Source organism: Bos taurus, chromosome 18 (genome assembly GCF_002263795.3).
Source record: "Bos taurus isolate L1 Dominette 01449 registration number 42190680 breed Hereford chromosome 18, ARS-UCD2.0, whole genome shotgun sequence".
Taxonomy (NCBI): domain Eukaryota; kingdom Metazoa; phylum Chordata; class Mammalia; order Artiodactyla; family Bovidae; genus Bos; species Bos taurus.
Genome location: NC_037345.1, coordinates 39919393 through 39942729, shown reverse-complemented (window position 1 = coordinate 39942729; position 23337 = coordinate 39919393). Strand labels below are relative to the sequence as shown.

Sequence of the window (23337 nt, the reverse complement as noted above, 5' to 3'; positions counted from 1 at the left end):
TGGGGCTCCAAAATCACTGCAGATGGTGACTGCAGCCATGAAATTAAAAGACACTTACTCCTTGGAAGGAAAGTTATGACCAACCTAGATAGCATATTCAAAAGCAGAGACATTACTTTGCCAACAAAGGTCCGTCTAGTCAAGGCTATGGTTTTTCCTGTGGTCGTGTATGGATGTGAGAGTTGGACTGTGAAGAAAGCTGAGTGTCAAAGAATTGATGCTTTTGAAGTGTGGTGTTGGAGAAGACTCTTGAGAGTCCCTTGGACTGCAAGGAGATGCAACCAGTCCATTCTGAAGGAGATCAGCCCTGGGATTTCTTTGGAAGGAATAATGCTAAAGCTGAAACTCCAGTACTTTGGCCACCTCATGCAAAAAGTTGACTCATTGGAAAACATTCTGATGCTGGGAGGTATTGGGGGCAGGAGGAGAAAGGGACGACAGAGGATGAGATGGCTGGATGGCATCACTGACTCGATGGACGTGAGTCTGAGTGAAGTCTAGGAGTTGGTGATGGACAGGGAGGCCTGGCGTGCTGTGATTCATGGGGTCGCAAAGAGTCGGACATGACTGAGCGACTGAACTGAACTGAACATAGGAATGTAAACTATAAGTGAAAGCAAGGAGATAATGATCGTGAAGGAGAAAATGATGATTACCTAGGGGGAAGTTGGAGTGAAGGGAGTGTGACGGGGAAGGAACACACAGGAGCCTAACGAAGGTTTGAGATATTCTATTATTGATCTTGGTGGCAATTACATAATGTATGCTCCGTAATTCAGAGAAGGCAATGGCACCCCACTCCAGTACTCTTGCCTGGACACTCCCATGGACGGAGGAGCCTGGTGGGCTGCAGTCCATGGGGTCGCTAAGAGTCCAACACGACTGAGGGACTTCACTTTCACTTTTCACTTTCATGCATTGGAGAAGGAAATGGACTCTTCTTGCATGTGTATTAGTTCTCTAATGCTGCTACAACAAACTACCACAAACTTAGTGGCTTAACACATAAACTTATTCTCCTAAAAGTTCGGTAGGTCCAAATCCAAAATGGGTCTCACTGGCTTAAGATCAAGGTGTTGGCAGGGCTGTGTTCCTCTCTAGAGGGTCTAGGAGAAAACACCTTTTCTTGCCTTACCTATTTCCTAGAGGCTGCTTGAATTCTTCGGCCTTTTTAGCTTCAAAGCCAGAAACGGCTGGTATAATCTTTCATACAAGGCAGCATTCTGACACTGAGCCTGATATTTCGGCCTTCCTCTTGAACATGTAAGGACCCTTGTGATTATTATTGATTGAGTCACTCAGGACATTTTCCATACCTTAAGGTTAGCTCATTAGTAACCTAAACTCCATTTTCTACCTTAATTCCCCTTTGCCATGCAAAGTAAAACACCCACAGATACTGGGGACATGGACGCCTTGGGGAGGCCATCAGTTTGCCTACCACAGCACACAATATGTACGTTTCTAAATCTGTGTTCTATTTCTCAGTGACAAAAGGTTAAAAGTAAAATTTGGTATATAAATACAAAGAATTCCTATACAACCATGAAAAAGAATGACCCTTTTAAACTTAGTGTTATGGAATAGTCTCTAAGAAGCATTTAAAAAGTAGTGTTAGAACTACTGTGTAAAGTATGCTGTCATTTTTGCAAAAAAGTATGAGGAAAACCATATCTGTATGTTTCTCCTTTTATGTGCTCAAACCATATACGAAAACAAAATTAAAGCAAGGGAAGGAGCTTTTCTATTTGCCTAAGAAGTATTTCTTAGTGACCTCAAATCAGGAGGTTTCACCAACCCTTTGAAGATAATAGTAAGGAATCAGCACCAGCCCTTGAAAAGACACACAGAATTGCATGGAATTTACAGAGAAGATAATATGGAATTACTATGCAAACAAAACCCTTTCCTGGCAATCATATCTTTAAATAAATCACTAACAAAATAAAAAAGAATGTCATGCAGATGGAAAATTACACCATTCACTTGAACCAGGATGTGAATTCTGTGGCAGAATTCAGAATTGCAAAGAAAACAATAGATAAATACAATTAGTTATGTAATGTTTGGGAACCTCCTGGAGAGCAGCCAGCCCCCCGGAATAAGGCCAAGCACGACGACATCCCAGGGGAGCCATCGATGGGAGGGAGATCCCAGCACCTGTGATGTGGGGGCCACTGGACCATTTCCAGCCTATGTCTGAACACTGATGTACCAACATTTCCTCCAGACCCACTAAGAAGTCTGGGGTCGATGATGCTGATCTGAAGCGTGGAAACGGGTCGGTCCAGAAATCTGTAGTGCGTTCTACATTCATCCTACTGCCATCTTGAGAATCCCGCATCCATGCGCAAGGGAGAGACCGGATCAAACTAGGATTCATTCACTCATTCATTCATTTTTTTTTTTCACTTATCCGCTCATTCATTTAATCAGTATTTACTGAGTGGCTTTATCTTTCAAGTACTAACAGCATAAGACACAAAATTTTTTAAAACGGGTAAAACCATACTGTTTTGCTTAGGAATGAATACACAGGTGGTAATACACGAAAATAAGAAAATGACTATCTTAAAAGTCAAGGTGATGGCTACATCCAGGGGAGGTGAGGGGAGTATCATCAGGAAGGGACACCTAGGGTAGGTGGAAAATGGCCCAGTCTTGGGTTGGGCAGCCCATTCTAAGCTGCCTGACCCCTGTATACAAAGAGAAGAGTGACTATATAGATAAGGACTGGAAACATGCTGGTTGTAACAGATTAGTGGGGTTTCTGCACTTGGGGATACTAATGATTGTGCACTCTTGTTACTCTCCCTCCAAGTTTAAAATAACCACCACAGCCATATTCCTGGGAGACCGACAAAGAGGTAAGTAGCACAAGCTATTCGGAAAATTAAGCCCATTTTCTTATTCTTATATACAAATAGACAATCACAGACCACAAAACACTGGAAGGAGTCCTATGAATGCAAGATACAAGCTACCTGGATTTTTCTGACTAATAAATGTCAGAAATGTATTTCTCTAGGCATCCTTATTTAATAGCTTTAAATTGTGTTTAATATCATTTACTATTCATGTTTGAGGATTGAAATCTTGTTCTTTGACAAAAGATGATAAATTCTGTATGTTTAACTTTGGAACATTAAAATTTCCAAAAGAATAAAATGAAAGATGGAGGAAAGTATGTTAAAAAAAAAAAAAATTCCCAGAGCTGAAGTAACATACGAGTAGTCATTCTTGGCCCATAGAAAGCTGAGGAGAGTGAACTAGAAAAACTCACTCTTGGACATACCTTCACAACATTTCAGATCCCAAATACAAAAAGAAAACCCTAGAAAATATGAGAGAGAAATATCAAGCCAGTGGTTTGCTGCCCTCCTCCAGGGGATCTTCCTGACCCAGGGATTGAACCCATGTTTCTTAAGTCTCTTGCACTGGCAGACAGGTTCTTTATCTGTAGTGCAACCTGAAAAGCCCATCAAGTGGGTATGGAGGGACAATAAGACATTTTCTTGCATGCAAGGATCAAAGTTTCCCATCTAGATTCACCTTCTGAGGAAATTACTTGAGTAAAATGAGAGTCAAAAGATATAATGGAATGCACATGGAAATTAAAAAAAAAAACTGGATATAAACTGTGCAGGAAGTAAATGATCTAAATTAGAATAGAAAGCTGATAGGCTCTGAGGAAATATCTTCAAGGAGAAGAAGAGCATGAACCCTAAATTTAGATACAAATTTTAAAAATGAGGAATTAGAAACCACAGGGGGAAAAATACCAAAAACTGTATGGAAGAGTCAGGTCAATTATGAGGTGAGTTAAAATGAGGTATAGTTGTGGGAAGGTGGTGGCCAGTCAAGAAAGAGAATCTACAAGATTCAGACCTTAGGGACATTCTTCGAGCGACTTAAGGTCAGAACACTCAACCAATAGAGGATAAAATGTAATCCCCGAATACAGTTTGGCCCTCCAGTGCATACAATTTATGTAGACAAAACAGAAGGCTTGAATGTGGTTATCAACCATGACAACACACAAGTAGAACAACTCACAGAAGAGGGAGAACTATAGTGGGCAGACAACTCACCCAAGGATATTGTAGAGCTGACGGACACAAACGTATAGTTTTAAATATAAGTAAAGGCTATTTAAGACCATAAGTCAACCTCATAAAATAAAATAAATATAATAAAAATAATTGGGTTGCCAGGGATTAAGGTTGGGGAGAGAACTGTCTGCAAAGAGGGGCATGAGGAAATTTTACTGGGTGGTGGAGATATTCTACACTTGCTTTTGGTGGTGGCTACATTACTGTTTATGTCTGCCAAAGTTCACAGAACTGTATATACAAAAAAGAGTGAATTTTACTGCATGTAAATTATAATCTATTAAGTCCAGGAAAGGGTAGAGAAGATAAAAGTGAACTAAATCCTCATTTTTTATATTGAAGACTCAAAAGTAGTACATGAAGTTGATAAATCAACAAATAACCATATAAGCAAGAAACAGCTAAAAGTACTTCTTGGAAAGCAGTACTGAAGAAATAAGGCTATTATTTAGCTTTATAATCTTACTATATGTATTTTTACTTATTTATTGATATCAGCTTTTTTTAAAATTCTGAAACATTTTAAAAATACATAAAACTCTCCTTAGTAGTACAAAGAACTTCTATATATTCCTTTGCTCTCAATAATCTCCTTTGTAGCAAAGGATCCAATCCAGGCTCACATGTTGCACCCAGATGTCATCATGTTTTGTCCTCCAACTTGGGTTAGTCTGAGGCTTCCTTGTGACTAGACCCAAGTAAGCATTTAATATCATTGAAGAGACGCTGTGTTTCCACTGCATCCTAGCAGGTGCTATATGAGGTTGATTTGCTCTACTACTGCTGGTATTAACTAAGATGACATCTACCATTCCATTCCAATAACAAAGGGCTCATCTTAGGCTTCCTCCTTCCCATATCTCTATTTCCCTTCTCTGAGTGAAAATTACTAGCTCTTGTTATCCTCAATATACTTACTTTTTTGCTTAATTCCTCTATATGTATCCAATCTCCTGAAGCCATCAGGTTGCCACCCTACCAGTACACCTTCTTTGTGGCTCTGGCCACTGCCAGGCTACCTTCCCATCTCACTTGGCATGAATTATTCTGATAAAAACTTAAAAAGGAAAAAATTAACTATCCAAATACTATAAAAAGAATAAAACATAACATTGTGAGAATTTGTGTCAAGTAATATTCTTACTCTGGGACTTCCTTGTAGCTCAGATAGTAAAGAATCTGCCTGCAATGCAGGAGACCAGAATTCAATCCCTGGGTCAAGCAGATCCTCTGGAGAAGGATGTGGCAATCCACCCCAGCATTCTTGCCTGGAGAATCCCATACACGAGGAGCCTGGAGGGCTACAGTTCATGGGGTCACAAAGAGTCAGATATGATTGAGCAACTAATACTATTACTATTGAGCAAATACTACTGTTACTACTAATATTCTTCAGTTCAGTTCACTCAGTCATGTCCAACTCTTTGCGACCCCAGAGACAGGCTTCCCTATCCATCACCAACTTCCGGAGCTTGCTCAAACTCAGGTTCAACAAGTTGGTGATACCATCCAACCATCTCACCCTCTGTCATCCCCTTCTCTTCCTGTCCTCAATCTTTCCCAGCATCAGGGTCTTTTTAAATGAGTCAGTTCTTTGCATTAGGTGGCCAAAGTATTGGAGCTTCCATCTCAGCATCAGTCCTTACAATGAATATTCAGGACAGATTTCCTTTAGGGTTGACTGGTTCGCTCTCCTTGCAGTCTGAGGGATTCTCAAGAGTCTCCTTCAACACCACATTTCAAAACCATCAGTTCTTCAGTGCTCAGCTTTCATTATGATCCAACTCTCACATCCATACATGACTACTGGAAAAACCATAGCCTTGACTAGACAGACCTTTGTTGGCAAAGAAATGTCTCTGCTTTTTAATATACTGTCCAGGTTGGTTATAGCTTTTCTTCCAGCGAGGAAGCATCTTTTAATTTCATGGCTGCAGTCACCATCTGCAGTGATTTTGGAGCCCAAGAAAATAAAGTCTCTCACTGTTTTCACTGTTTCCCCATCTATTTGCCATGAAGTGATGGGACCAGATGCCATGATCTTAGTTTTCTGAAAGTTGAGTATTAAGCCAACTTTTTCCACTCTCCTCTTTCACTTTCATCAAGAGGCTTTTTAGTTCCTCTTTGCTTTCTGCCATAAGGGTGGTGTCATCTGCATATCTGAGGTTATTAATACTTCTCTCGGCAATCTTGATTCCAGCTTGTGCTTCATCCAGCCCAGCGTTTCTCATGATGTACTCTGCATATAAGTTAAATAAGCAAGGTGACGATATATATCCTTGATGTACTCCTTTCCCAATTTGGACCAATCCACTGTTCCATGTCCGGTTCTAACTGTTGCTTCTTGACCTCCATACAGATTTCTCAGGAGGTAGGTAAGGTGTTCTGGTATTCCCATCTCTTAAAGAATTTTCCAATTTGTTGTGATCCACACAATCAAAGGCTTTAGCATAGTGAAGCAGAAGTAGATGTTTTTCTGGAATTCTCTTGCTTTTTCTATGATCCAAATTATTCTTTGATTTATAGAGCAATAAGAATATTAGTTGGAATTCTCTTGCTTGGATAATAGAAAAAGCAAGAGAATTCCAACTAATATTCTTACTGCTCTCAAAATCAAGGGGTAACCTAGATCCATGGTTTTCCATCCCCACCCAGCACACCACAATTATAAGGTACTTCAAAGTTTGATCTGTTCTAGAAAGAAGTATGAAGTGTATAACTTGCCTCTATTATTCTCCTCCTGATATCATGTACTGCACATAAACCCCAATATTCTCACATACACAGCACTTTACCACTTTATGCGCTGGGCCCTTGGTAACCTGAATTTACCACATGAAAGAAGTCTTTACCTGAAATGTCACAGTAGATGGTCTGCTGGTAGAGCTTGGCTTCCCGGGGATTAAAGTACACAGTGATTTCAGCTGATGAATTGGGCCAGACATCGCCTTCCTAAAAACATGAAAGAATCATTAAAAAACAATATGATGAAGGGAAGACACTGCTTTTAAATGCTGTTATTATAACTCTAGGAAATTTGAAGGAAATATTTTGACAAAAAATAAAAGAAAGCACAACTTTACCCAATAGATAGGAAATTTCTATTACTTGTCAAGAGGTGATACAAGCTGGAAAAAAGCTTCAAAGATCATTTCAGCGAGTAAATGGATTTATAATTACTTACTAAAGGAAGCTAGAGTACTTAGGGCATTTTCTAAAGTTTGTAGATTCAACTAACATTCATTGTACGCCAATGCGTGTACAGCATTGGGCTTCAGAGATTAAGAAAGGCAAGGTCTAAGATTGCATGGAGCTCATCTCTTAGAGGGATGATAAAAATGTACACAAATATCTTAAAATATATGTGATAACTGCTATCTGTGCTTTAGCTACATAAGATCCAGATACTGCTTTTCACACGCAAAGAAGTGATCTAATTCACTTGACGGAGAAGCCACGTTCTGAGCCTTTGAGTGACAGCGTAAGGAAATACTCTTATTTTGTGAAAATACCCATGGTCTGAGGCAGAATGATGGCCAATTTGAACTCTGGTTCTGATCCTGTGTGATATTATTTCTCATTTTAGCTCAAACTACTCAAAAGTTGTAATAAGAAAACTGAGGTTTGAAACTGTAATGCAACATATGACAATATCAGAATCCCCTTGAGATACCCTTTTGAAAAACATTTTCTACTAACCATGTAACCTCTCAGGGCTGTAAAAGGACATGTTATATCACCTGCCTCAAAGGGTTTCCATGATGAGGGATCATGAGGTCAAATGCTTTTGACCCACATTTAGTACACAGTAAGAGCTCAGCAAATAATGGCTTGCTATGATTGATGTTATTCTTTTGCCACTTGGAATGACTAAGATGAAAATATCAGAAAAATTAGGGAAGAAAATGTGTTTTTTTCTAAGGTTTCTGTAAATAAGGCCAAGTAGAGTATCAGTGATAAGCACATCCAAAAATGTATAAACACTCCTACCAACTAAATAAAAAACTAAGGACGGTGACGATAAATAATCAGGATCCAGTTTCAGACAATCCATCATGCATGTTCTATTTCCATTCTGACTTGACATGAACACAGTGCTGGAATAAAGAATTAAGCAGACACGAAAGGGGTTTAAAATGCAGATATCAAACAAGAGGGCAAGGAAGAGAAAAGTAGAGTCAATTTGGGTTTGCTTATGAAGGTAACTGTCTGGTGAGTGTGCTTCTCAGGTTGTATGCCCCTGCTTCAGGAGAATAAAGGGCACAGAGACTCCAAGAAGGAGCAGTGAGGGCTGTGGGGGTCATGTGGGTCCTGGGAGCTCTCACATCCCTTCAGCCCACTAGGATGAAGGCTCTGTGAGGGTGGGTGCTAGCCTATCTCCAGCACCTAAACCAGAGGTGGCTCAGAGTAAGTGTTCAATATATTTATTGAATTGGTTGTATCCATTCAGTTTGCACAGTGTGTAGTTATTGGCAGTTGCCTATTCATCTTTGCAACCTATTTCTGCCACCCTCTCCTCAACTGGAACCCAAAAGTCATACAGTTTTAGATCTGACAGGGACTTTTGAGATCATGCAGGGAATAGGGAAGTCCTAAGCACTTTCACTTATTTGGGCATCTCACTGTAGCCCTTTTCCAAACTTGTATCTGGTATCTGCTCTCTTCTGATAAATAGTGAATACCTCGCCCATTTTGATTTGTGGGGATTCTGGTGATATGGAGTGCTGTGTACGTTTGTGGCTAGAACGAGCAGAGAGGCCAAGCAGAAAAGGTGGTTCATCCATTCAGTGGTATATCAGTGGGTAGTCCATCTTAGAACGGTTGAAGACCTGGGCTTACTCCTAACCCACAAGACAAATGTATTCCCCTGGAGGGATCAGGCTCTGCTTTGTTTGGAAGTGTAGAATGGATACAGCTAACCTGTTCCCATTCAAACTGCTTGACCACAGAGGCCATTGTGGATCCCTAGAAAATCTCTACTGGAAAAGCCTCACCAAAATGGTAGGAAATGCCCCAAAAAGGATATGCTGGAAGACAGATAAGCTCAGTACCTGTGGATAAATTCAAGTGTTATGGTTCCCACTGCTGGGCATACACACTGAGGAAACCAGAATTGAAAGAGACACGTGTACCCCAATGTTCATCGCAGCACTGTTTATAATAGCCAGGACATGGAAGCAACCTAGATGTCCATCAGCAGATGAATGGATAAGAAAGCTGTGATACATATACACAATGGAGTATTACTCAGCCATTAAAAAGAATACATTTGAATCAGTTCTAATGAGGTGGATCAAACTGGAGCCTATTATACAGAGTGAAGTAAGCCAAAAAGAAAAACACCAATACAGTATAGTAACGCATATATATGGAATTTAGAAAGATGGTAACAATAACCCTGTTTACGAGACAGCAAAAGAGACACTGATGTATAGAACAGTCTTTTGGACTCTGTGGGAGAGGGAGAGGGTGGGATAATTTGGGAGAATGGCATTGAAATAAGTATAATATCATATATGAAACGAGTCGCCAGTCCAGGTTCCATGCACGATACTGGATGCTTGGGGCTGGTGCACTGGGGTGACCCAGAGGGAGGGTATGGGGAGGGAGGAGGGAGGAGGGTTCAGGATGGGGAACATATGTATACCTGTGGCAGACTCATTTTGATATATGGCAAAACCAATACAATATTGTAAAGTTAAATAAAATAAAATTTTTAAAAAATTTTAAAAAACACTTTGAAAAACATTATTCAAGCAAGAAAATCCAGGGCCCATGTGTACACAAGAAGGGAATACACTTAAGTATTATCCCAGAGGCACTTTTGCACACCCCATCTTCAAAGAAGTCTGATTATCAGACTGTGCTTACTCATTCAGTCGTGTCTGACTCTTTGCAACCCCATGGACTATAGTCTGCCAGGCTTCTCTGCCCATGGGGATTCTCCAGGCAAGAATACTGGTGTGGGCTGCCATGCCTTCCTCCAATTGGGAAGTTGGGAAAAGGTAGGACAGACATGCTCCAGAGAGGCTATCAGAATCTCCCAGAGGAAGGAGCAGTAACATCTGGATGTGCCCCAGGAGCAGACTGTCTGATATGGATGGCTTGGAGGCTTAGAAAGCCTTCTGCATGGCAAGGGAAGACCAGTACAAGAGAGTCTGAGCCCACCGGGTGTTCAGACTGGGCGAATGCGACTGTGGGTACCTTGCTTTCTTATCCTAGGCTGCAGTGGTTTTATTGTGTCTACAACATCTGCTAGTAATTTACAGCTTTTACTGAGCCCCAGGAGATAATTCAAGGACAAATCCTATTCTAAACCCTCTCCTGGGCTTGTAGCAGCCTACGTGCATTAAGAGTGCTGAGTGTATCTGTAAAAACAGAAGTATAGTCATTCAGTTTTCTGTCACCGAGGGATGCTTCTCACAAAAGGTCATATCAAGGAGTTAGGAACATGTAGAAGGACACTTTTATTTTTTAGCTGGAATTAAAATAAAAGTTAAAGAACTTAATTTTTTTAACAGCAAAAACTCACTACAGCATTTCCTACCAAATCAGAGAGTGCAAATACCAGAAACAGGTCATCAGCCTAAGATGATCCCATTTTTACTTATGTATCTTTGATATATTTCATATTACTTTTCAGACATTTCTGAAGTTAACTACCATGCCATTTATGTCGTCTCTGAAAAAGAATTTTTCTTTCTTTATTGCTCAGTTCTAAAGTTTCTTTCTGAGAGCCAAAACATTCAGAATGTTCCCTGCTGGCTCTGACATCAGTATCGTTTCCTCCCAGGCCTGTGAAACTAGCCTCATCACCCAGAACCCCCTGCTGTTCTCCTTTGCCTTCCACAAACAACTCCTTTCCCATCGTTGTCCATTTTCCTGCTCCAAATGAGAGACTGAGAATGTAGAACATAATCTGCAGATGCCCATTATCTTGTTTGTTGAAAATAATTGGTAAAATGGCCTTCAGTTTTACTGTAATGATCTTCCTTCTTGGTCTTAATCTTTTGTTTTCCCCTCAGAACCACCACTACATTTCACTTATAAGTGACCTGCTAGAAGAAATCAACTTTGAATTTTCAAGTTTAAAGTTAATTTGCTATGTTTGTGTTTTTGGCCCAAATATTAAATATTTCTGGAAATGGAACTTCTGGGACAAGAACAACCAAGTGTCTTGACAGGGACAGTTTAGAGACGTTTTGAAAGCTATTTATGAACATAAAGCCACTGGTTCGTGATAAGCAATCAATACGATCATGAGAAGGGAATCACATTAAAATGATCTCCTTAAAAAATGATATTGGCAATGATTAAATAGGACCTTTAAAAATTCTCTACAATGTCTCTATGATGACCTACAAGACCTTCTAGAACTTACACCAAAAAAAGATGTCCTTTTCATCATAGGGGACTGGAATGCAAAAGTAGGAAGTCAAGAGATACCTGGAAGTACAGGCAAATTAGGCCTTGGAGTACAAAATGAAGCAGGGAAAAGACTAACAGAGTTTTGCCAAGAGAATGCGTTGGTCACAGAAAACACCCTCTTCCAACAACACAAGAGATGACACTATACATGGACATCAACAGATGGTCAATTTCAAAATCAGATTGATTATATTCTTTGCAGCTGAAGAGGGAGAAGCTCTATACAGCCAGCAAAAACAAGACTGGGAGCTGACTATGGCTCAGATCATGAGCTCCTTATTGCAAAATTCAGACTTAAATTGAAGAAAGTAGGGAAAACCATTAGACCATTCAGGTATGACCTAAATCAAATCCCTTACAGTTATACAGTGGAAGTGACAAATAGATTCAATGGATTAGATCTTGTAGACACAGTGCCTGAAGAACTATGAACCGAGGTTCATGACATTGTACAGAAGACAAGGAACAAGACTACCCCAAGAAAAAGAAATGCAAAAAGGCAAAATGGTGGTCTGAGGAGGCCTTACAAATAGCTAAGAAAAGAACAGAAGCCAAAGACAAAGGAGAAAAGGAAAGATATACCATCTGAATGCAGAGTTCCAAAGAATGAAAGGAAAGATAAGAAAGCCTTCATAGTGATCATTGAAAAGAAAAAGAGGAAAACAATAGAATGGGAAAGACTAGAGATCTCTTCAAGAAAATTAGAGATACCAAGGGAATATTTCATGCAAGTTCAGTTCAGTTCAGTTCACTCAGTCGAGTCCGACTCTTTGCAACCCCATGGACTGCAGCATGCCAGCCTTCCCTGTCCATCACCAACTCCCAGAGTCTGCTCGAACTCATGTTCATCGATTTGGTGCTGCCAACCATCTCATCCTCTGTCGTCCCCTTCTCCTCCTGCCTTCAATATTGCCCAGCATCCCAGTCTTTTCCAATGAGTCAGTTCTTGGCATCAGGTGGTCAAAGTATTGCAGCTTCAACATCAGTCCTTCCAGTGAATATTCGGGACTGCTTTCCTTTAGGATGGATTGGTTGAATTTCCTTGCAGTCCAAGGGACTCTCAAGAGTCTTCTCCAACACCACAATTCAAAAGCATCAATTCTTCAGTGCTCTGCTTTCGTTATGGCCCACCTCTCACATCCATACGTGACTACTAGAAAAACCATAGCTTTGACTAGACAGACCTTTGTCGGCAAAGTAATGTCTCTGCTTTTCAATATGCTGTCTAGGTTAGTCATAAGCTTTTCTTCCAAGAAGCAAGTGTCTTTTAATTTCATGGCTGCAGTCACCAACTGCAGTGATTTTGGAGCCCAAGAAAATAAAGTCTGTCACTGTTTCCATTGTTTCCCCATCTATTTGCATGAAGTGATGGGACTGGATGCTATGATCTTAGTTATCTGAATGTTGAGTTTTAAGCCAGCTTTTTCACTCTCCTCTTAGATGGGTACAATAAAGGACAGAAATGGTATAGACCTAACAGAAGCAGAAGATATTAAGACGAGTGACAAGAATACACAGAAGAACTATACAAAAAAGATCTTCATGACCCAGATAACCAGAATGGTGTGATCCCTCACCTAGAGCCAGATATCCTGGAACGTGAAGTCAAGTGGGCCTTAGGAAGCATTACTATGAACAAAGCTAGTGGAGGTGGTGGAACTCCAGCTGAGCTATTTCAAATCCTAAAACATGATGCTGCACTCAAGATGCCAGCAAATTTGGAACACTCAGCAGTGGCCACAGGACTGGAAAAGGTCAGTTTTCATTCCAATCCCAAAGAAAGGCAATGCCAAAGAATGTTCAAAATACTGCACAATTGCACTCATCTCACACACTAGCAGAGTAATGCTCAAAATTCTCTAAGCTAGGCTTCAACAGTATGTGAAGTGAGAATTTCCAGATGTTCAAGCTGGATTTAGAAAGGGCAGAGAAAACAGATCATATTGCCAACATCCGTTGGATTATTGAAAAAGCAAGAGAGTTCCAGAAAAAACATCTAATTCTGCTTTATTGACTATGCCAAAGCCTTTGACTGTGTGGATCACAACAAACTGGAAAATTCTTCAAGAGATGGGAATACCAGAACACTTTACCTGCCTCCTGAGAAATCTGTATGTAGGTCAAGAAACAACAGTTAGAACCAGACATGGAACAGCAGATTGCTTCCAAATTGGGAAAGGAGTACATCAAGGCTGTATATTGTCACCCTGCTTATTTAATTTATATGCAGAGTATATCACGCAAAATCCCAGACTGGATGAAACACAAGTTGGAATCAAGATGGCCAGGAGAAATATCAATAACCTCAGATATGCAGATGACACCACCCTTATGGCAGAAAGCAAAGAGGAACTAAAAAGCTTCTTGATGAAAGTGAAAGAGGAGAGTGAAAAAGTTGGCTTAAAACTCAACATTATTAAACTAAGATCATGGCATCTGGTCCTATCACTTCATGGCAAATAGATGGGGAAACAATTGAAACCATGACAGACTTTATTTTCTTGGGCTCCAAAATCACTGCAGATAGTGACTGCAGCCATGAAATTAAAAGACACTTGGTCCTTGGAAGAAAAGGTTCGATGCAGGATACAGGAAGCTTGGGGCTGGTGCACTGGGATGACCCAGAGGGATGGTATGGGGAGAGAGGTGGGAGGGGGGTTCAGGATGGGGAACACGTGTACACCCATGGTGGATGCATGTTGATGTATGGCAAAACCAATAAAATATTGTAAAGTAAAAAAAGAAAAAAAAGAAAAAAAGCTATAACCAACCTAGACAGCATATTGAAAAACAGAGATATTACTCTGCCAACAAAGGTCCGTCTAGTCAAAGCTATGCTTTTTCCAGTAGTCATGTATGGATGTGAGAGCTGGACAATAAAGAAAGTTGAGTGCCAAAGAATTGATGCTTTTGAACTGTGGTGTTGGAGAAGACTCTTGAGAGTCCCTTGGAGACTCCTTGGAACAAGGAGATCAAACTAGTCAATCCTAAAGGAAATCAGTGCTGAATACTCATTGGAAGGACTGATGCTAAAGCTGCAACACTTTGGTCATATGATGCCAAGAACCGACTCATTGGAAAAGACCCTGATGCTGGGCAATACTGATGGCAGGAGGAGAAGGGGATAACAGAGGATGAGATGATTGGATGACATTACCTACTTGATGCTCAAACTCTGGGAGTTGGTGAGGGACAGGAAAGCCTGGTGTGCTGCAGTCCATGGGTTCACAAAGAGTTGGACATGACTGAGTGACTGAACTGACTTAAAAATTCTCTATTGAAAATCTTTAGATAAAAATAAAATACTTTAAAATCACCTTTTCCCCTCCTATCTATTACCCATCTCCTTCCTTCCTTCTTTCCAATGAAGAATTATTTCTTGAAAAATTTTGAAAATCAAAGCCCAAAGTACAAGAAGAATGGGCTGTAATTCACTCCAGTATTCCTCCCTGGAAAATCCCATGGACAGACGAGCCTGGTGGACTGTAGTGCATAGGGGTCACAAAGAGTTAGACATCACTGAGCAATTGAGCTTACATACATGGATACATTGTTTTATCTGGAAAGTAGTTTACAGTATGACTCTGCCTATATGTATCATAAAATAGCTGCATTTTAATTCCCAACTTACATTTAGAAGAATAATCCAAATGTTTGCCCACTCAAATGTTACACTTTCCAATCATACTCTCTAATCTGGCAAGAGATTAGACACAACATAAGACTGAATTGTATTTAACTTCAAACCGTTCTATTTTCTATTAAGTGAGAGCTCATGTTCCCAGTACTGTGTTAAGTGCTGATGTACACTATCTAGTTCAATCTTTACAACCTTGTGAAGGAGTATTATCCCCATTTTAAACACGTGAAAACCAAGGCAAGGAGAAGTTAAGTATCTCATGCAAGGCTGCACCAACAGTTAAGTGGCAGAGCTGGGATTCTGTAGTACTTTTTTCTTTAATTTCCTGAACCCTGCTGCAATGATAACAAAACGTGAGGCCTCTGCTTTTAAAAACTGTCAGGAGAAGTTTTAAAACACCACACCCAACAATCAGGCTTAACAGAAGCCAGTGGGACCTGGTGTTCGTCCAATGGACACAGTAGGACATGCTGCATCCCCAAACGTTCAGGGGCTCTGGAAGGTGACTGGCAGGAGGTCCCTATGAATGACACAGTCAACGTTAGCACGGGGCAGCTCTTGAGAAGTGCCCTGGAAGATTTTCACCAAGCTGTCCCGGTTGGGTCAGGGTACAGCCGATTCAGAACAAGGTTACCGAATAATGACTTCAAGAGCAGCTATAACGTGTCATGGATTTCATAAGGTTCTACCAAAATGGAAATATTCTTTTGGTAGAATGGTTTCCGCTATCTTATCGTATTTAAGAAAAATTTAAAGAATTTCTCTTGGGAAATAAAAATATCCCATTAAAGTCAAATTTCTATTAGACAATAAGAGAAAAAACAGAAGCACTGATTAGCAGCTATAATCCACAATGACTTTCTTAGAACCTTCCAGATCAGTGGAAGGTTCTCTTTATTGTCACCTGGGGCAAATATTAATAGAAGTGTCTCAAAGAGAAATAAGAAAAAATAGAAGCTAAAAACTAAAGGTAAACTATTCTAATTATCATTGAAAGAAAAGACTGAATTGGCACATGGCATGCAAAGAGATTTTTCTCTTTCAGTATATCTCCTGGGAGAGGAAACTGTGAATTTAGGCAAGTTTTGATTCAGACCAGAAAAGTTTTTAAGACAAGGTTTTAAGATCTGGCTATTCTGGGGAGACGTCCCTGGAGGTCCAGTGGTTAAGACTTTACCTTCCAACACAGGGAGTGTGGAGTCCATCCCTGGTCAAGGACCTAAGATCCCACATGCCTTGTCGCCAAAAAACCAGAATATATTGTGAGAAATTCAATAAAGACTTTAAAAAACGGTCCACCACATCTAAAAAAAAAATCTTAAAAAAAAAAGATTTGGCCATCTCTCAGAGAATGTTTCACAGAAGATCTCTTTTGGGTGAGATACTCCAACCCATGTACAGCAAAGACTCCAGTGGGATTTTGTGGAGCTGAGGTAGTTGTGTGTGATGTTCCTACATTCCTCTGGAGAGAGCCAGACCTGCATCACTTTCAACAAAGAACGGTCTTAATTTATTTAACAAGCCATGAGGAACCTTGATGGTTCTAAGACTCCCTAGGTCTCCCTCTACCTCCACTGGTTCTCAAATAGTATTTAACAGTGAATATACCAGCACAAATGGAAAAGATTTAGCTGAGCACAAAGATCTGAGAGGATGAACAATAATAAAGGGAGGGTGAAGAATGGGAAAACCATGCTGATGGAAAAGCCATGACTTGTCAAGGACAGTTTGTTCTCAGCACATCCCTGTCCTCTTTTCTCCTTTCCGGTGTCCATTTCCAAGAAGTCAGCGCCCACATGTTTGCAATGTGACTCACGACTAATGGTACGAGAAGTGGAAGGGGTTTGCAGTAAAAAGCTCGATCCTTCCTCTTTGCTAGCCATCTGGGCTCCCACCCAACCTAGTTCTGCTGAGCTCACATGCGATGCCAATTTGAGAAAAATAAAGTAAACTAAATTTGAGCTGTGCTTTCAAAGTCTGAATTGCTGAATCCCCCGTTTTCTGCAGGCTTAGGTGACGACAAAGCACGGTTTACTGTTTCTTACATGATAATAAAGAAATTATCAAGTTTCTCTCCCTTTAAAAGACTTAGTTAAATTAAGCTGAAGCTTCCTAGGAATACTGGATGCAGTCTGCTTTGATGGAAGACATTTGCTAAAAGAAGCAGACATGTTTTCCCTGATGTCAGTCAGTCCATCAGTTAGGGCCAGTTTGGGCAAATATCTTTAAATTCTCAGACATTTCTTTTTGAGAAAATATCTAGTGTTCAACATTCAGAAAATTGCTGCATTTTAAAAGTGTGACCTGAGCTAGCGGTACCAGAGTTCAGAAGCAAGGCTATCACACCTATGCTGTGATTTCTCAGAGGACTCCTAGATGCCCATGGAAATCCAAAGCTTAATTCTCTTTTTTTGCTCTGTAATATTCTTCTGCCTCTCAATTCTCAGAATTGTGTTTTTTGTCTTTAAATCTCTCTCACTCAGGGTACTCAAGAGACATAAGCAAAGGAAATTAGAGAATAAGACTGTCAAAATTCTGTACAGCTAGAGTCCATCTAGTAAAATAGAATATTACATTTCTGAAAGTAGTCCATTTCACTCGTTTTTCTGGAAGGCACAAAACATGCATAATAGACTCAATTTTGTGATTCTTTCCCAAAGGGGAAAGAAACCTGTGTGGATGCAGGTGGCTTGAGAAATGATCAGTATTCTATAGAACCTAGTGCCTTCCCTAGGTAAGGAATAAAGGGAAATTTTAGGTTAAGGACATTAGTATTTTGAGATGTTATCAAAAGAACTGACAGGAGGAACTTGATGTAAATAGCAGTAATACACAACATGTTTTAATGACTAGAACAACAATTTTTGTTACTATTCGAATGTCAGTGATTACTATTAGAATATCAAGAAATTACAAACTAAGTTGAAAAAAATCCCTTCCATCCAGTTTTCATGTATTTGCCCAAAACTGCCTACTTCTTGTGTTTTTGCCCATACCTTTCTTCCACTAATGAACATGTCTGGGGTCTCTCAAAAGACAAACTTCCACTTCTGTACTCTGTGACCACACAAGATCCAAAGATGCCCAGGCGTAACTCCCCAAGATTCTCCCAACAGACCCTATAGCAATGGTATTCAATGAGCATGATGAGAAGAAGGTGAACTGAGACAGTGGAACCAACCAGGTATCAAGCAGTGAAAAGGTCATAGAATAGAGTAAGAACCTGTAGTTCCAGAGTTTTGGATCATTCTTACAGCACTGAGTCAAACTACTTCTCACAAGATCATATAAACAAAATGTGATTTAAATTCAAACCCTCACCACCTTTTGACAATTTATGGACAGTGATTGATCTCTTAATCTTGAATCTACTTGCTTTAAATTCAAAGAGCCTCTAAAAGAGGAACAATGTTCCCATAAAACACTCAATATGCAAGGAACACAATAAGGGCTAAACTAACCTCTATTTGAGCTGATGCATTTAAAGAACCAGATATATAGACAAAGGTCTGAGAAAATAAGCATATCATTTATCACTTATTTTCAGACCCTAAAGTACCATTTTTTTTTCTTTTTGGTTTTTAAACTTACATTTTAAGTTTACCTCATTTGAAGAAAATATCCTTCCTTAGTGGACATAGAGGCTGAAGGACCTAACAGAAAGCAAGATAGTCTCTAAACCCCTACATCAACCTTTAATTTTATTTTTTGAGCAGGCCATCAGTTAGAGACTGACTGTTAGATCAGTAGGTGGCACTGCTTGGTTTTAATCATCCCTGCTTCTATTGTGAACTCATAGTTCAAGAAACTAATTAAAAAGAATAACATCCTAATAAAGAAAACTAATCACTGATGCATAGCTCAACTGTCAGAAATTAAATAGTGGCCATTTGGCACAACTGATCTTATACATGAGCAAGATTCAGAAGATCCTTCTGTAGAAAACTGTGATGGACAAGGCATAATAGGGTAGAAAGACATGCAGGATGACCTGGTGAGCTCTCAGTCAGCTGATTCTCCTCTTGGCCTTCCTTCTCTGTGAAGTAACAACCTCTCCCCTCTTTGCAGGGCCTCTAAAGGTGAGCACCTGGGGGCTATCTTAGGCCTGCTGCAAATTTCTTCCTGTGCTCTGTTCTTATTTTAGAATTTCCATCTGCTCTTCATCCCTTCTGTGAAGACCTCCAAAGGATACTCATAAATCTTGCCTCCAGATCTGATTCCCATCCCACAAATTAAGTACTGTATTTTCAAAATTATTTGGAAATCTAGTGTCATCTCAAATTCAACCTGTTCAGAACCAAATTCATCTTCATTAATTGATTTCCATTTGTTCATTTATTCCTTCATCCACCCATTAATTGGTACTGTGCTATGCATGGGGTATAGATAAGGATAAGGCACTTCTTGATTTTAAGGAGCTCAGAGTCTGTCAGACTAGAGAATCATAACCTACTAGCCAAAAAGGATCAACACGCCCTACCCAAATATCCTTATCTGGTATTCGAGGCAGCTGATGCCACAGGAGATGAAATGGCTTGCTTAAGGTCACATTTGCTATTGGCAAAGCTAGGAGTGAAACCCAGGACTTCTGGCTTGCCAGTTCCTAATAAGTCATAATTCTCCCAGTCACTCTAGTTCAGATCTGAGAAGACATGTGATTCTTCACCATGTCTCACCCTCAATAGCCAGTCTACCAAAAAGCACTTAGGTGTCTTTCTTTTGAGCATCTCTCACATCTGCCATTTCCATTGCTTTCCGACTGTCATCAGGCTGTTTCAGGTCAGCATCACCTTCACACAGCACACCTTCCACTTGCCAGCAGATATTCAGTTGCCTGACCTTCCCTGCATTAGTGAATTTCCCCTGCCTGACCTGCACTACCCATCCCACCCCTATGCATCCTCCTCCAATTTGATCCACAAGTGGACGCTAAGATAATCTTTCTGAAACACACTGAACACTCCCTGTGCCTGATCCAAAACTGAACTGAGTCTCAGAAACCCTCAGTATCAGTTATCAAACTAGGATCCACAGAACACTGACTCCAGTATATATTTTGTGGGAAAAGGGGTCTCTGGTCATGGGGAAATACTGTTTGCACTTTGCCCTTTGAGAGTCACAGTCTCTTGAATCAGTATTTCCCAAAATTATTTGACTGCAAAATTCCCTTTTTGCAGGGAACATACACTACCACCTGTCAGATCCAGTGTTTACAGAAACACAGTGTAGGAGACAGTCAGCCATAGCATAACAGGTTGCCAGGGCAGCCCAGACATGCCAACTCTCCTTCTCAATCTCAGTTCTTATATTCTCCATGACCACCGGCTCCAGACAAACTTATCGTTTCATTGCTATTTAATAGGCTATGAACCTAACACTTTCTCTTTTCTTTGTTTTCATAACTTTACCAATTGGAAACATTCTTCTTCCTTTCTTAAATCTTACCCTTCCTCCAATATTCAGGTCAGATCTAATCTCTACTATAAATCTTTTACCAGCTCCCTCATAGAATTCATTTACCTGTATCATAAAACCAAAATCTCAACGGTGGAAAATACTCATAGTTCACATCTGAGTCAAGAAGCTACTGGTACAAAATTTTCCCATAAATAACTTCAAAAGTAATTTACAAGGTAAGATTGCATTACACTCACAAGAACTGTATTTCTATAAAACTATCAGGGTCTCTAAGTAGGAAAAAAGGAAATTTAATATCAATAAATAATTCACTATAACAGATACTGAGTTCTGCTCTTTCTACCAGAAAAACACTAAGGAAGACATGAGGGAAAATTCATGACTTCATTTTTCAATTTGCAAAAATTATCAAGAATCAGCTAATAAATACTATCATGAGAAGAAAGCCTGAATACTTTACAGAAAAGATAAAATCATTACAGATGCTATAAGCATCACTTATATACTAAGCAAATATTATCCCCTTCCTGGAGATTCTTTTCATACAACATAAACAAAATTAGTCTCATTTATTTAAAAGATATCATATCTGTGTATCACTATCTTATAAAGTGGTTTTCTTCCTAATGGTAAAAATATGCCTTGTGCCCAATTCAGTTCCTATTTTAGAATTCAAAAATAATATTAAATGCCACATATTAACACATTTAACATCTGCAATGAGAAGCTTTGGGTTTTGTGCATGAAGAAAAGAAAATCTGAGGTTAAGCCTAGTCTTTTTACTTCTGAATTTAATATGTACAAGCCTTAGCTGTGGGCCTCCCACCTCCTTTTGACTACCAATCTTTGCCATCCCAGAGTCACCCAACCCCAGAAGGCTATGAGAAAAGGACAGCAGTCATCAGCCTGGATTCTCTGTACCAGCTGGGAAAAATCTTGGACTGCCCACACTCTGGGCCTTGCCAGCCATGTCTAAGATTGCCCTGACTGATTGCTCCTCCCTGCCTCTGTCCCACTCAGCAACTTACTTGCCTGGGATTTGTAATGCCTTCTTGAGCTTCTCACATCTTTGGGTATGGCTTACTTTTACAGGTACGTGTCCTGTCCTTCCAAGACTATATTTTCACCTTGACTTAACCTCTTTCTGGTCTAACTCATTATATCTGAAGATCCCTTGGCTCAGTTGAACCCTAGATTGTCTTCTGACATGAGAGAAGATTCAGCCTCAATCCACATCTCCAACCTTATTTTCCTACACGAACCCTTTACTTCAAGCAAAACTGAACCATTAATGGAGCTCTAAACGAACCACTCCTTGAATGAAACCCCAATTTTGTTTTCCAAAAGTTCCATTCTGCAAGATCCAACTCAAGGCTCCGCTCTCAAAAAGCCTACTCTAACTTTGTAGCCTATGATAATCACCTCAGCCTCTGAATTAGCGTCCTGACAATCTTTACCAGTGATTCACATAGCCAATTCTACTAAACATTAGTTCCAAAGGGTATCTCCAAGCGGAAGGCTTCCTCTTAGAGATGTATGATGCTCATTATCATAGGAAAGACTTTTAGCCATCTAACAGCAAAATAAACCTTTCAAACAATATGGAGCCCAGTGTATCTCAAACTTACTTAGCCATGGAATACCTTTTCTATGTTATATCTTGTAATCATAATTTCGAGGTACAGATAAAAGGAAAACTGCTGTATACAAGTCAGTGGCATTTCTCACAAATGACTTTTTATTCTAATGTGTCCTTGTGCCCAACAGGTCTGAATGGTAACAATCCAGCAGCTCTAACTAGTTGTGGGCTTTCTTAACTCCTATTATTGTCTTTACCCTCACATCAGTCTATGCTTGCTAAGTTTAAAATAACACACAGTGCCCAGCACATACAGAAGATGCTGGCTATTCATTTTGAGGCCGTGGGGCAGAGCGGTCAGCAGTTTGATCTGTGATATAGGCACATAAAAGTAAAAAACATATGAACAGACATAAAGGGAGGAATTTACAATAATGTAATAATAGTAGTGGACTTCAACATCTCACTTACATCAATGGACCAATCACCAGACAGAAAATCAATAAAGAAATTATGACCTTAAATGACATATCAGACCAGCTGTACTTCATAAATATCTACAGGACGTTCCATTCAAAAGCAGCACAATATACATTCTTTTCAAGTACACATGCAACATTCTCCAGAACAGATCACATGCCAAGTCACAAAACAAGTCTAAACACATTTAAGAGATGGAAATTATATCAAGCATCATGTCCAACTGCAACAGTATGAAAGCAGAAATCAATTACAGGAAGAAAAATGGGTAAAACACAAACACATGGAGACTAAACTGTAAAGTTTAAAAATAAAATAAAATTAGAGGAAAAAAAAATAAATAAAAATAAAGATAAAGGAGCCAATATTAAAAAAAAATAAAATAAAATAAAAAAAAAATAAAATTCAATGGGTCATGGCAGAAATCAAAAAAGAAAGCATCAAAATACGTCAAAATAAATGACAATAAAAACACAGCTTTCCAAAATCCATGGGATACAGCAAAAGCAGTTCTAAGACAGATATTCATAGCAATATAGTTGTACCTCAAGAAACAAGAAAAATTTCAAATAAACAATATAACTTATTATCTAAATGAATTAGAAAAAGAAGACCAAACAAAGCCTACAATCAGTAGAAGGAAGGAAAGAATAAACATAAGAGAGGAACTAAATAAAACG

The 23337-nt window shown here is 39.6% G+C and overlaps 1 protein-coding gene across 1 annotated transcript in view; it reads right to left on the bottom strand.

Moving 5' to 3' along the window:
- Window positions 1–23337, bottom strand: part of LOC112442305 (hydrocephalus-inducing protein homolog) — a 316573-nt gene that overhangs the window by 76064 nt on the left and 217172 nt on the right. Inside the window, exon 10 of the mRNA XM_024979012.2 lies at window positions 6965–7064. Within this exon, the coding sequence (XP_024834780.1) occupies window positions 6965–7064 (100 nt within the window). The remainder of the gene's footprint in view (window positions 1–6964; window positions 7065–23337) is intronic.